The sequence below is a fragment of the Schistocerca nitens genome, chromosome 1 (assembly GCF_023898315.1).
Source record: "Schistocerca nitens isolate TAMUIC-IGC-003100 chromosome 1, iqSchNite1.1, whole genome shotgun sequence".
Classification (NCBI taxonomy): Eukaryota; Metazoa; Arthropoda; class Insecta; order Orthoptera; family Acrididae; genus Schistocerca; species Schistocerca nitens.
This window is the reverse complement of record NC_064614.1, coordinates 412,439,220-412,454,960: the sequence shown is the minus strand read 5'-3', so window position 1 is coordinate 412,454,960 and position 15,741 is coordinate 412,439,220. Positions and strand designations below refer to the sequence as shown.

General features: G+C 37.8%; 1 protein-coding gene across 4 annotated transcripts in view; it reads left to right on the top strand.

Annotated features, from left to right (window-relative positions):
* Nucleotides 1-15,741, top strand: part of LOC126249780 (endoplasmic reticulum membrane-associated RNA degradation protein-like) — an 89,472-nt gene that overhangs the window by 61,601 nt on the left and 12,130 nt on the right. For all 4 annotated transcript variants that reach the window (XM_049951474.1, XM_049951481.1, XM_049951465.1 and 1 more), the window contains exon 6: nt 13,924-14,247. In XM_049951474.1, coding sequence (XP_049807431.1) covers nt 13,924-14,247 — 324 coding nt within the window. The remainder of the gene's footprint in view (nt 1-13,923; nt 14,248-15,741) is intronic.

Sequence of the window (15,741 nt, the reverse complement as noted above, 5' to 3'; positions counted from 1 at the left end):
GGAAAAGTGGGCATTTTTACCCCTCGGCTTATCTGTTTTAAACAGTCCAGCGTCATGACACTAATAGTTGCTCCAGTATCAATTAATATTTCAACATCAACATTATTTATACTTGTTGGAATTATTGCCCGTAAAATTTGTCCGCATTTATTAGAAACTTCAGGTTTTTCTTCAGTTAATTCATTCCTTATATCCTGATCATTATTGTACCTTAATACTCTCAGTTCAAATTGATGCCTGCCTTCCTTCTCCTTTCCAGTCATCCTAGGAAGGCATTTGGTGACTGGTATTAGTTTAATCTATCTCGTTGAGTCATCGGTGGGGGTTAATGAACTTCCACAATCCGTACAGTATGATCCGAGTTATGGTATTCACCCCGTCGCACATTGGAGGCTCCTTCGCCCATTGGATAACTCCTTGTGCTGGATGAGGACTCGAGGCATTTGTTCCATCCTGCCGATGAACATTATGCGTCGAATTATCTTCCCAAGGTCGAATACAACTGGGTTCATCACTTGGGTACCTGTTACTCTTATTAATATCACTACTATGCACATTCACGTCACCATATCGAGGTTTACCTCTAGCACAGTAAGTATCTCTTCTATATTTCTTATAATCATTGTTTTTATTGCAAACATAGGATGAAGATTGTCCACGCTCCTGTGATGCAGGTTTGACCTGGTTTTCGGTATTATTATTATCATACGTTAAATTATTATTATAATTATTCGTATTACTATGAGTGTGAGTCGACATTTGATTACTACTCATTTGTCTTGCGTTTTCCATAATTATATCTATAGAGTCAATCACCGACAAGAATTGTTCTACATCGTGGTCAGGAACATTTATTAATTTTTCACGTATATTTATGGGCAACCTTCCCTTCAAAATTCTGATCACTTCCTTGTGAGAAATTGGATCACTCCAATATCGTGTCTTATTTATGTACTTTTCAAAATATTGCCTTAAAGTACTCCTTTTACTGTTAAAATACTCAGGTTGGTAAACCTCTTTTCTTAATTTCTCTTGTTTATTCGACGACCAGTATTTAGCCAAAAAAAGTTGTTCAAACTCGACGCATGTATGGCAACTTTCACTTACTTCGGCGGCCCATAATGCGGCTTCTCCAGTAATTTTGGATACTATAAATTGAATTCGGTCGTGTTCTGACCAGCTACGTGGAAATATTCTTTTGAAATTATTGATAAAGATTTTCGGATGCAGGTTGTTCTTTTCAGTGGAGAATGTTGGGAATTGTCTACTTTTAAAAATGCTGTTCTCCACCTTTAAAGAAGACAAATATCCTCGCTGACCAAAAGAAACATCATCTTTACCAACCGAATCATCAACTTCCCAATGCAAATTTTCACCACAATTGTACTTCGTATTATCACATGTTGGGTTTTTTTTCGACCTATTCTCCGAACGTTCGTCCTCTGTCAACAAATTTTGTGATGACTTTCGTTCTAACTCCACCAATTTATGATTGGTTTCCTTTTGCCATTTAGGTAACTCATCAACTATTTTCTCTTTTATTTTCTGAATTTCGCTAGTGAAGAGCTTAATTAATTCATCATTTCTACTTAGGTGCTCATTGATATTTTCATTTGGCTGGGATCCGATAGTAGTCTTAACCTTGTCTACAATTTCATTTCCTTTTATTTCTATCCATTCTGATAGATCTTTGTCAAGTCTTTTAGTGTGATCTACTAAATACTCGTCAATCCCCTTACGAGCATCGGACTCAAACTCGACTATTTGTTTCGAAAGCTCTTCTATCTGTGCGCTAGCATTGAAACAGCTGCTTTCACTCTTAACCATCCTATTGGACAGGCCATCATAACTCTTCGAAACTACCTCATATTTCTTTTCTACGTCATGAAGTTTTCCCATTAAATTATTATATTGCCTTTCTAAGGTGTTAGAAAACTCTACATCTAGTTCTCCAAATTTCGCATTCAATTGAGTCTCCCAGTCCGCCTAATTCTTTCTTAGTATTTTCCAGTTTATAATCAAAGGTGTTCAGTTTGCTTTCCAAAGAATCCATTTTAACTTCTAATGAACCAAATTTGGCCTCAAATTTTTCATTTAACTTTTGATTGTCCTCTTTTAATTGCTTATTATCTTTTTCTAGTGAACCAAGTCTTCCATTCATTACACCCATTTGAGTATTTATTGATACCAGCATATCAAACATTTTTTGATTAATATTTCCATTTTGAGGATCAACTCGCTGATCTACTTCCGAAACCTCAAGATCTTTATGTTCCCCCACGCTGCTTACCTTACTTATCATTGTATTTGAATCTCCTAACGGCTCTAAATCAATAACTGTATTATTATCTGTACATGTCTCCTGTCCCACATTGAGCTCATGGGATGCATCATCCATATCCTCTTCACTTTCCTCTCTCTCTCTCTACTCATTACTCTACACAACTACTCAACTACTCTTTTCGTTCGTTTTGACGTGATTATTCACTACCAAGACATACACTTATTTTCACTATGTATTTATATATATTTATCTACCAAAATCACAAGTCTCAACTTCCTTTTTTTTATAGTTATACTGTTATTTTAATCATACCTGGTAGTATCGCTCACTTTTAGCGATTATTGAAGAATACCTCTTTCATTGGACAGACTCACTGGCTGCTACAATATTTTCCAACTCTAGGGTTGGTGAATCCGGATGACACTCGACTCGATGCAGCAATGCTCCTCGATCGAGCCGCACGTTGTGGCGCCACTTCTACCGTATCTTCCTTCGCCATCAGCATTGTCGTTGTTACCGTGAGACACCATTATACCAAGAGGAAAGGCGCGTCGATCTTAGAGCATGAGATATGATGACCTTAAGCCATTGACAACACACAACGGTCACGGTAGCACCTGATTCCAGAATAGCTGCAGTAGTTAAGATCTACGAACTATACCCTCTTGACCAGGTCCCCAAAACTTAACTCGTAACGAGATTCCTTCAAAGCAAATTGTCATAACGATCGTCTATAAAGGCTTCGTACAACGAGAAGAAATGTTACAGTTTATGGAATAATAACAGATACAACCAAACTGTCTTGTCTCTTCTGCTTTATTTAACATAACTTCGTTCACAGTTTCATTTCGCATTCACCACTCATTCACCGAAACCATTTGATTAACAGTTTTGGTTGCTTGACACCAACAGTCAATGATAATGATACAGCTTTTCTCCTTTTTATAAATTGAAGCGCGCTCTCCGCGATATAATTAAAAAAACAAAAAGGGTCTCAATACCGCATCCCTCTTGAGATGCGAATAGACTTATCCCGGAATTGACCGCCATGTAGGTGTACTCAGTTTAATGAGCACACTTCGCTATCCGCTATTTCGCGTAACTGAATGTCCATTTGTTAGTCTGATTATACACTGTAGCTATTTAAAATTCGCCCCTATATTTTTCACAACACACAATTAGCACTTCTTTACGTGTTTTTTATTTATTTATTTATTTATTTATTTATTTATTTATTTATTTTATTTTTTTTTTTTCTAAGAGTAAACGGAAAAAAAAGACGCCGTATCATCAGCTTAGTCGATGTAAAGCAAAACACCTTAATATGCCCAATTTTACCTCTTCTTATAGGATCGGCTACCTTACTCATAAATTTACTACATATTATTTCCAATAACACTAAACACCCCCCATGAACCATGGACCTTGCCGTTGGTGGGGAGGCTTGCGTGCCTCAGCGATACAGATGGCCGTACCGTAGGTGCAACCACAACGGAGGGGTATCTGTTGAGAGGCCAGACAAACATGTGGTTCCTGAAGAGGGGCAGCAGCCTTTTCAGTAGTTGCAGGGGCAACAGTCTGGATGATTGACTGATCTGGCCTTTTAACATTAACCAAAACGGCCTTGCTGTGCTGGTATTGCAAACGGCTGAAAGCAAGGGGAAACTACAGCCGTAATTTTTCCCGAGGAAATGCAGCTTTATTCTATGATTAAATGATGATGGCGTCCTCTTGGGTAAAATATTCCGCAGGTAAAATAGTCCCCCATTCGGATCTCCTGGCGGGGACTACTCAAGAGGACGTCGTTATCAGGAGAAAGAAAACTGGCGTTCTACGGATCGGAGCGTGGAATGTCAGATCCCTTAATCGGGCAGGTAGGTTAGAAAATTTAAAAAGGGAAATGGATAGGTTAAAGTTAGATATAGTGGGAATTAGTGAAGTTCGGTGGCAGGAGGAGCAAGACTTTTGGTCAGGCGAATACAGGATCATAAATACAAAATCAAATAGGGGTAATGCAGGAGTAGGTTTAATAATGAATAAAAAAATGAGTGCGGGTTAGCTACTACAAACAGCATAGTGAACGCATTATTGTGGCCAAGATAGACACAAAGCCCATGCCTACTACAGTAGTACAAGTTTATATGCCAACTAGCTCTGCAGATGATGAAGAAATAGATGAAATGTATGACGAGATAACTGAAATTATTCAGGTAGTGAAGGGAGACGAAAATTTAATAGTCATGGGTGACTGGAATTCGGTAGTAGGAAAAGGGAGAGAAGGAAACATAGTAGGTGAATATGGATTGGGGGGAAGAAATGAAAGAGGAAGCCACCTTGTAGAATTTTGCACAGAGCATGACTTAACACTTGGTTCAAGAATCATAAAAGAAGGTTGTATACCTGGAAGAATCCTGGAGATACTAAAAGGTATCAGATAGATTATATAATGGTAAGACAGAGATTTAGGAACCACGTTTTAAATTGTAAGACATTTCCAGGGGCAGATGTGGATTCTGATCACAATCTATTGGTTATGAACTGCAAATTGAAACTGAAGAAACTGCAAAAAGGTGGGAATTTAAGGAGATGGGACCTGAATAAACTGAAAGAACCAGAGGTTGTACAGAGTTTCAGGGACAGCATAAGGGAACAATTGACAGGAATGAGGGAAAGAAATACAGCAGAAGAAGAATGGGTAGCTCTGAGGGATGAAGTAGTGAAGGCAGCAGAGGATCAAGTAGGTAATAAGACGAGGGCTAATGGAAATCCTTGGGTAACAGAAGAAATATTGAATTTAATTGATGAAAGGAGAAAATATAAAAATGCAGTAAATGAAGCAGGCAAAAAGGAATACAAACGTCTCAAAAATGAGATTGACAGGAAGTGCAAAATGGCTAAGCAGGGATGGCTAGAGGACAAATGTAAGGATGTAGAGGCTTGTCTCACTGGAGGTAAGATAGATACTGCCTACAGGAAAATTAAAGAGACCTTTGGAGAGAAGAGAAACCACTTGTATGAATATCAAGAACTCAGATGGCAACCCAGTTCTAAGCAAAGAAGGGAAGGCAGAAAGGTTGAAGGAGTATATAGAGGGTTTATACAAGGGTGATGTGCTTGAGGACAATATTATGGAAATGGAAGAGGATGTAGATGAAGATGAAATGGGAGATAAGATACTGCTTGAAGAGTTTGACAGAGCACTGAAAGACCTGAGTCAAAACAAGGCCCCGGGAGTAGACAACATTCCATTAGAACTACTGATGGCCTTGGGAGAGCCAGTTATGACAAAACTCTACCATCTGGTGAGTAAGATGTATGAGACAGGCGAAATACCCTCAGACTTCAAGAAGAATATAATAATTCCAATCCCAAAGAAAGCAGGTGTTGACAGATGTGAAAATTACCGAACTATCAGTTTAATAAGTCACAGCTGCAAAATACTAACGCGAATTCTTTACAGATGAATGGAAAAACTGATAGAAGCCGACCTCGGGGAAGATCAGTTTGGATTCCGTAGAAATATCGGAACACGTGAGGCAATACTGACTCTACGACTTATCGTAGAAGCTAGATTAAGGAAAGGCAAACCTACGTTTCTAGCATTTGTAGACTTAGAGAAAGCTTTTGACAATGTTGGCTGGAATACTCTCTTTCAAATTCTGAAGGTGGCAGTGGTAAAATATAGGGAGCGATAGGCTATTTACGATTTATACAGAAACCAAATGGCAGTTACAAGAGTTGAGGGGCATGAAAGGGAAGCAGTCGGTTGGGAAGGGAGTGAGATAGGTTTGTGGCCTCTCCTCGATGTTATTCAATCTGTATATTGAGCAAGCGGTGAAGGAAACAAAAGAAAAATTCGGAGTAGGTATTAAAATCCATGGAGAAGAAATCAAAACTTTGAGGTTCACCGATGACATTATAATTCTATCAGAAACAGCAAAGGACTTGGAAGAGCAGTTGAACGGAATGGACAGTGTCTTGAAAGGAGGATATAAGATGAACATCAACAAAAGCAAAACGAGGATAATGGAATGTAGTCAAATTAAATCGGGTGATGCTGAGGGAATTAGATTAGGAAATGAGACACTTAAAGTAGTAAAGGAGTATATCTTTAACATATTGCAGCGTGTCAGCAACTGTGAAATGTACAGCAAATAAACAATTTATTCAGCCTTCAGTTTAAATGAAACAAGTGCTGAGTTATACTCCAAGAAAGACAGCCTGAATGAAGAAGCTTATGAACTGTATCTTGAACTTTCAAAAATTTTTAAGACTACCTATAATTTTCAAATTGATTCTTTTTGGATGCATATTAGTTTATGGTTAGCAAACCGTAAAACCGAAATTAGTGTTAGACATGAAAGAAAGCTAGCCAAATTATTAAAATGTGTTGAGGTTTCTGGCGTTCATAACACATGTAAAGGGGCGGCCGCCCCAACCCAATTTTACGAACGCGTAGTGAATAAGACTAATATTTGTTTCTCCAAAGCTGAGAACGAGCTTTTATGTAAAGGTTTCAAGTTTAATGTACAACCTAAATGTACTTCACAAAGTGTAGAAAATTTAATTGTCGACCTCAAAGTTGGGCTTGATTGTTCTAAAATAGCAAAAAATGCGCAAACAAGAATAGCTTATGACGCCTGTAAAATCGTCCAAAAAGATTACTCTGTTCAAAATCCTGTTTCTACTGTACATCAAACGTTGAAGAGCATTAATCTTAAGCTTAAAAATAATGAAGCACTAATAACTAAGGCCGACAAAGGCAATTCCCTAATTATCGCCCACAAAAGCGAATACATCCGTAAAACGGAAATGTTTTTTGAGGAAAATGGCATTGTGCCAATCGAGGTGGACCCCACACCCGCGATCCAAAAAGAGATAAGGTCGGCTCTTAGCAGTACAAAAAAGTTAATCGGCGAGTTTTATAAAAAATGCCTTATAAACATGAATCCGAAACCACCTATTTTGAGAAGCCAGTTTAAGGTTCATAAAATTTCCCATCCTATCCGTCCGATCGTTGACAGTACCAAAAGTGCATACCACAAACTAGCTAGGTTCCTACATCGTAAATTGAAAGAGAATTTTGTGTTTGAAAAAAATTTCTCCGTCAAAAATTCGGTAGACGTGGCCAACAAACTTAAAACTTTAGCCTTTTTCTGGCATGACAAAACTCGTATCATTTGATATTAAAAATTTATACACTAATGTACCCGTTGAACAGACGATGGACATTATAGAAACCAATTTGCGATACCATAAAAAATTATCGGCCCCTGAGATCGATGAACTAATGGTTCTGTTACGCACCACCCTCAAGTACAATTATTTCTCTTTCAATAATAAAATATATTCGCAATCCTGTGGTCTAGCTATGGGCAGCCCGTTAGCTGGTATCATGTCAGATATTTTTATAAACTCAATGGAGCAGATGTTTTTTCGGAATTATCCAGATTTGGCAAATAATAAAATATTCTATGCGAGATATGTAGATGACTTGCTGTTTGTGTTTGAAGGTTCCCATGAAGAGCTAGAACTGTTATTTACCACTTTCAATAACCTACATGAAAAAATCAGTTTCACGCAAGAAAATCAGACAGCTGATAGGACCTTAGACTATCTCGATCTGACTCTATCCATTATTGGCAACAAAATAGATTTCAAAATTTTTCGGAAAGCAACCTATTCCGACATCATCATCCCAGCTGATTCCACCCATCCTCAGGCCCAAAAAATGGCCTTTTTTCACTCGAGTATCCATCGAGCTCTTTCCATTCCACTTTCGCCAGTCAACTTACAGAACGAATTAAAAGTCCTCGAAAACATCGCTCAGAATAATGGATATAATCCCAGTATAGTGAGACAGTTGTTCAATAAAAAAACACGAAAGAAGACTACCACCCTTTCCAGTTCAGATACTCACAATCAACACCAGGCAACGAAATACATATCAGTTCCCTTTATAGGTAACATATCCTATAAGGTAGGTCGTTTATTAAAAAACCTAGGGGGTAAAGTTTCATACTCTACCACCAACAACCTCAAAAAGAACTTAGTTCATTCCCTGGATAAAGGTAATGATAAATCATCGCTGTCAGGTGTGTATAAAATCACGTGTGCTGAATGTCCTTCTTATTACATTGGCCAGACAGGAAGGGCCCTGTCTGTTAGGTTTAAAGAGCATCTGCCGACAAAAAGCGGTGATGGAACTCGAGGATCTACATTTGCTGAACATCTGGTCCAAAAGGCGCATGCTCCCAAGCCTCTAAAAGACGCAGAGCTGTTGCATAATGAAGTAAAGGGATGTAGGCTAGACACCCTCGAAGAATTGCAAATTTTTAAACATCTTAGTATTGATAGAGACAACTTACTTAATGATCAGCTGCAATTAAAAAAATAGAAGTTATTTCGAAGGATTTCAACCTTTACTCCAGTGGAGTTGACCAACAGTCCGCCTCGAATGGCCGATGCTGTTTCCCTATCTGCTTTGTCCCTTTATTATAATGCGAATGTACATGTGTGTTTTTCGTTATATGCTTGGTAATGACACATAGTTGCTAAGGCGTTTTTATGTTAGACATTTTATGCTTAGCACGCATGGTTTTGACACTAATTTTTAGTTACTGTCGCGGGGCTACGCCCTCTTACTATAATATTTACAAAAAAAAAAAAAATTATATCTTGGCTTTGTAGTTTGTTCTCAGGTAAATTGTTTAATGTTGCTATACCAATAGATAGGTTTGTCCAATTGTAGGACGGCTTTGTCACATTTTGTTTATATGTATATTTGCTCTAAGTAATTCTGAGACAGTTTGTCTCTCGCCCCTGCGCTTGCGCTTGCGCATGCGCTTGGCCGCGGCCGAGCCTCGCCGCGTAACTGCTCACAACGCCTAGTTTTCGAGCCGCTTTCGTGTGGTCCTGATTTCTGGCCGGCGTAGCTCCGTCTACGTTCGCCTTAATGGTTTTAATTTTGACTGACATAATCTTATGATTATGCGTCTTTATTGTTTCAATTTTTAATCTGTGACATGGCCAGTGTTTGGCTCACAAAATAATTTAATTTTTGTAAGTATCACAATTTCTTTAATATTCAATCATTAGACAGATAATGCATTTTAGTGAGTAATATATGTCCGTATGTGGTTTAATTTATAGGTTCTGAAGAAGATTCCATTACTGGAATCGAAACCTAGGTAAACGAGTAAAATTACCTTGCAACTGAAGGCTGAATAAATTGTTTATTTGCTGTAGTAAAGGAGTTTTGCTATTTAGGGAGTAAAATAACTGATGATGGTCGAAGTAGAGACAATATAAAATGTAGACTGGCAATGGCAAGGAAATCGTTTCTGAAGAAGAGAAATTTGTTAACGTCGAGTATAGATTTAAGTGTCAGGAAGTCGTTTCTGAAAGTATTTGTATGGAGTGTAGCCATGTATGGAAGTGAAACATGGTCGATAACTAGTTTGGACAAGAAGAGAATAGAAGCTTTCAAAATGTGGTGCTACAGAAGAATGCTGAAGATAAGGTGGGTAGATCACGTAACTACTGAGGAGGTATTGAATAGGATTGGGGAGAAGAGAAGTTTGTGGCACAACTTGACTAGAAGAAGGGATCTGTTGGTAGGACATGTTTTGAGGCATCAAGGGATCACAAATTTAGCATTGGAGGGCAGCGTGGAGGGTATAAATCGTAGAGGGAGACCAGGAGATGAATACACTAAGCAGATTCAGAAGGATGTAGGTTGCAATAGGTACTGGGAGATGAAGAAGCTTGCACAGGATAGAGCAGCATGGAGAGCTGCATCAAACCAGTCTCAGGACTGAAGACCACAACAACAACAACAACAACAACAACAACAACACTAAACAGGCATCGCCGTTATATTTTAATTGTATTCAAAAGTGTGTTACTGTTATTATGACCGACCAAATCGTAACAAATCGTGCGGCGTGCGTTTTTAACGATAACTTTATGCTATTCAAGTTCTGTTACAGCTATCTTGACTCGTAATGTTACAAGTGCTCCTATAAAACCAGTAGTTGTAACTCTTCCCTAGTTGTATTTTCATTTATTTTGTTGTGTATGATTGTGTTGATAGTTGTTGTTGTTGTTTCGACTTGTGGGTTATTTGGTGGTCTATGCAAGAATGGTCTAATGTCTGTATTTGTGTCTTTGTATTCTATATATGTCAGCTGAAATTTTTCTTCTATATCTAACATGTGTGTCACTTTGTGTTCTATTTGTGCTCGTTCTGGTGGCTGTCTTAAGATTTTGTTTTGCTCTTATTGTTTAATTGATGCGTATTGTACTTTGTTTGTTTGCTCTGGGATGTTTGAGTCCATTACTGTAATTTCTTCTTCTTCTGATTGCACATTATTTTGTTCCAGTATTTGTTGTACTTGTTGTTTGATGTTTTGTAATTCTGGCTGGGGTATCCTGTTATTTTTTATTATTACACGGATCTGATCAGCTAGTCGTTGTTCTGTTAAAATTTTTAATTCTGGGTATCTGGTAATAAATGTTGTGTATACTTGTGATCTGTTTCCAGTTGTGTTGGCTCCTAAGTTTGTTGCTTGGTAATAACAGAACATGAGGTGTCGGTTAACTTCATCTGACCATCTCATCCTCTGTCTTTGTTTTCCTTGTAGGGTGGTTGCAGGAAAATTTTTAATTCTGGGTATCTGGTAATAAATGTTGTGTATACTTGTGATCTGTATCCAGTTGTGTTGGCTCCTAAGTTTGTTGCTTGGTAATAACAGAACATGAGGTGTCGGTTAACTTCATCTGACCATCTCTTTGTTTTCCTTGTAGGGTGGTTGCAGGAAGCATATCCTGCGAAACACCTCTATTTGGATTTAAATCATTGTCTGTGTGGCTAGCAGTGTCGTTACCATTGTGGACGGGCATAGGGTTCAAGCGCCGTCCCCGACCATGACAGCGCTTGTCCGAGGCTTCATTAGTTGTGTCCTGAACGAACTAATCACACTAAAAGGGGGGTTAGCCGTATTAGTGGTTTGTTCTTTTCGTCACCTTTTACGACTGGCAGGACATACCGGAGGCCTATTCTTTTCCCAGGCCTCCACGGGGTTTATTATTATTATTCTTTCTTTTCTCAGACGTTATGTCTGGTCAAAAATGGAAAGTGACGTGGACCTTGATCAAGCGTGACTTCCTTTTAACTGTACGGTATATGTTATATTGCATTTAGGAACTTTCAGGTAATTGAACATGTATCAATAATTACGGATTTCTGTAGTTGTATATATAAGTTTGGATGTAGCTGTATTGCCTTGATGTACTGGTGGATATTGTGTGGTATGACTCCTGTAGTTGATAGTATAATTGGTACAATGTCAACTTTATCCTGATGCCACATGTCTTTGACTTCCTCAGTCAGTTGGATGTATTTTTCAATTTTTCTCCTGTTTTCTTCTGTATATTTGTTGTGTTGGGTATGGATATTTCGATTAGTTGTGTTAATTTCTTCTTTTTATTGGTGAGTATGATGTCAGGTTTGTTATGTGGTGTTGTTTTATCTGTTATAATGGTTCTGTTCCAGTATAATTTGTATTCATCATTCTCCAGTACATTTTGTGGTGTATACTTGTATGTGGGAATGTGTTGTTTTATAAGTTTATGTTGTAAGGCAAGCTGTTGATGTATTATTTTTGCTACATTGTCATGTCTTCTGGGGTATTCTGTATTTGCTAGTATTGTACATCCAATTGTGATGTGATCTACTGTTTCTATTTGTTGTTCGCAAAGTCTGCATTTATCTGTTGTGGTATTGGGATCTTTAATAATATGCTTGCTGTAATATCTGGTGTTTATTGTTTGATCCTGTATTTCAATCATAAATCCTTCCGTCTCACTGTATATATTGCTTTTTCTTAGCCATGTGTTGGATGCGTCTTGATCGATGTGTGGCTGTGTTAGATGATACGGGTGCTTTCCATGTAGTGTTTTCTTTTTCCAATTTACTTTCTTCGTATCTGTTGATGTTATGTGATCGAAACGGTTGTAGAAGTGGTTATGAAATTGCAGTGGTGTAGCCGATGTATTTATATGAGTGATTGCTTTGTGTATTTTGCTAGTTTCTGCTCGTTCTAGAAAGAATTTTCTTAAATTGTCTACCTATTCTTTTCCCGGGCCTCCACGGGATTTATTATTACTATTTAGTGTGGAAAATTGTGAAACAAGGTTCCAGGCATAATGCAACACAACACTGGTAGCATATCTCTTTACAAGAAGCCCTGTCACTCTCTCTCTCTCTCTCTCTCTCTCTCTCTCTCTCTCTCTCTCTCTCTCTCTCTTGCTTCTGGAACTGCATACATGACATACACAAGCAGCACATTTCTTAGTAGTTGGAGATACGTGCTTCAAAAAATGCCTCTCTGTTAGCTGGCCTAGCGTTCCTTCATTTGAAAGGGCATGGCTGATTTTCTTCCCCGTCCTTCCCTAATCCGATGCGACCAATGACCTCGCTGTTTGGTTCCCTCCCGCAAATCGGCCAATCTGTTCCTTTATTTCTTTGTACGACTTCATGTGTATTACCTGCAACAAGTTGAGCTGCGAGCATTGTAATAAACTCTGTTTTCATCAGTTACTTATTTTGCAAAGATAAGTTTAACACGGACCAAACCTGTTAAAGTAACGTTGCAGTGTTTTGCACTAAATTAAACGCAGCAGCCCATAAAATTTATGGGCCTTGTGATTTTTGTGTGACTCGAGGCCCATAAATCATACAGTTTGGTGCATAGTGTGTTAAAAGATTTCATCTACTACTAAAATACACGTAAAATTTTTTGAAGTTTTTGATGAAGGCTGGTACAGAACTACCGCAACTAATTCCACAAGTGTTAGTGGCAAAATAATGACTACCTCTCTGTACATACAAAAGTGAAGCAACCGTGATGTTCTCACAGGTTACTGAACATTAGAAGACTGCAGATTCATAAGAAACAAACAAGTGACAACAAAATTTTGTTCTTAAAGTAGCTGTCTGCATGACATGGGAGCTTCATTATGTGTGCAGCCACTTTTAAATTTCTCTAAGTTTTGGGCTTCCTTTGATCCAACTTCTTTGAAGTAAACATTTTCACGTTCAGAAAACAGCAGAGAATTTTTTTAAGATAAAAATTAAAAAAATTGATTTTTGACCTTAATCACTATTAAGGTAACATGGGCTTCTGTATGTTAAATGTGCAGTAGTGATAATCTTTGCCTTTGGTGTTTAGGTTACTAACACTTTACGGAGAAAAGTGCTCAATTTAGAGACCATTTAGTAATAAGAGGTTCAGTTTTTTTCCGACCTAAAATGTTGTCACAGATAAGACGAATGCTCTGTGATGCTTGTACTTTTGTTGAGCACTCAACTGTGTTTCAGTAAAAATTAGGTAACTGCTGATATTATTGAGCTATAACTAAGCATAACAATTCTTTGATAACTGCTAAAGGTAACTTTTAACTTTTGTGCTTCTATTGTTTTTAATGTTGTATTTTATAGGAACACTTGTGCACTGTAGCCTTCTGTCATCACAGTACATATTAATCTTTAATATGTGGTAATCAGTTAATTGTGTTATGAACACTACACTAAAGTGGGTTTTTTTCCATTCATTGTTATTGTATTATATTCACAGATTCCATAATATTGCCATTTTGAAGACAGCTATATTGCAAACAGCGAAGAGTATTACAATGTGGAAACAGTGCCCCAGGCCTCCAGAAACACCATGGCCAAGTTGGAATGATGTGGTTAATGTGAACAAAGATGTTTGTAGCCTTTATCAACATCTAACCAAATACTTAACAGCTACTTTGACTCATGAAAAGCATGTGGATGATGCTGATAACTGGAGTAGGCTTGAAGACCTACCAAATATATTGAAAGTATTTCTGTCCAGTGTACATATCCCTATAATGCCTATTCCAAAGAGTAATATGGAAGCCATCACTTTACTCAGGTGGGAATTGCTACAGCAATCAATTTTTGCATTAAAATTTATAAGAAATATGTGTTATAAGAACAATTAAAAGTGATTCTACTAAGAGCTGGGGAAGAGCCCTTCATTACACCATTGTAAATATTAAGGAGACCAAATATGGCTGTTCAATCTCGTGTCCGGCCATCCTGATTTAGGTCTTCCGTGATTTCCCTAAATCGCTCCAGGCAAATGCCGGGATGGTTCCTTTGAAAGGGCACGGCCGACTTCCTTCCCCGTCCTTCCCTAATCAGATGAGACCGATGACCTCGCTGTCTGGTCTCCTTCCCCAAAGAACCCAACCCAACCCCAAATATGGCTGTTCCCATTGTTCCATTCAGACACTCAAACTGTGGGACTACGTGGTACCAATTAGGTAACCATCTTGATAGATCATTTTGTAGGAAACAACTATGGATTTGTTGCTCGCCAACTCTGCTGAGCCAAAGTCTATCCATTGGACTAAGATGCGTATGTATAACACAGTGACTGACTGCTAAATTACTCTTGACTAAAAAACTTCACTGTCAGATGAACAGTGTATTAATTAGTTCTGTTGGAAACAATTTATGTTTATGCATCAACATACTCGAATAACGATAGGGAGGTAGAAGTGTTATACAAACCAATATCCTATTTCAAAATGGTGGTTGATTTTATTTTTGAAAAATAAGAAAAAATTTAAAGAAAGAACTCTTCAGTAGGAAACTTCGAATATAATACCAAGAATGACAGATCTTACATGTTACTGGAATTTGTTCAGAATAACCCTTTTGTGCTTAATACGTTCTTCCAGGAAAAGGGTACACAAAAAAAACCAAATGGACCTAAAATTGAAATTTCTATTTTATCAAACAATAAAGATATTTTGGGGAGTGTAACAGTCGTAAATCATTCCAGAATTTTAACGTGAACAAAGGCTAATAATATACAGAGCAAAAATACACATAAATGCATAGTCTCATGTGATAATAAATTAATACGATTTTGTCAAGCATTCAGTTGTATCAACTGCCTGAGCTACTACTAGCTTTAACTAAGTACTGCCGATGACATGACATGCCAGCCAGTGACTACTTAATGATGGCAGTGAAATACTCCAAAATACTCGCCTGAAGTGGTGAACATATGGCCATCTTCTGTGGTGTGCCCCCCACCCCTCTACACACACACACACACACACACACACACACACACACACAGAGAGGTTTCTTAAGCGTATGCCAAAGACATTTTCTGATAACATTCGTGTATTATACGGCCCTGGTAATCAGCATGTAAATTTTTATGTTGGGTAGTTTTACTGATGGTCTTTAATTCATAGATTAATTATGGACTTTCAGTCCAGAAGTCACTATTATTATTATTATTAAATATTAGCAGGGAAACAACGAAGTATTCTCAAATTATTTGTATTTTGTCCTACTATGCTTTCTGGAAGTTGGGAGCTACGCATCAAAGTCAACTAATATCAAT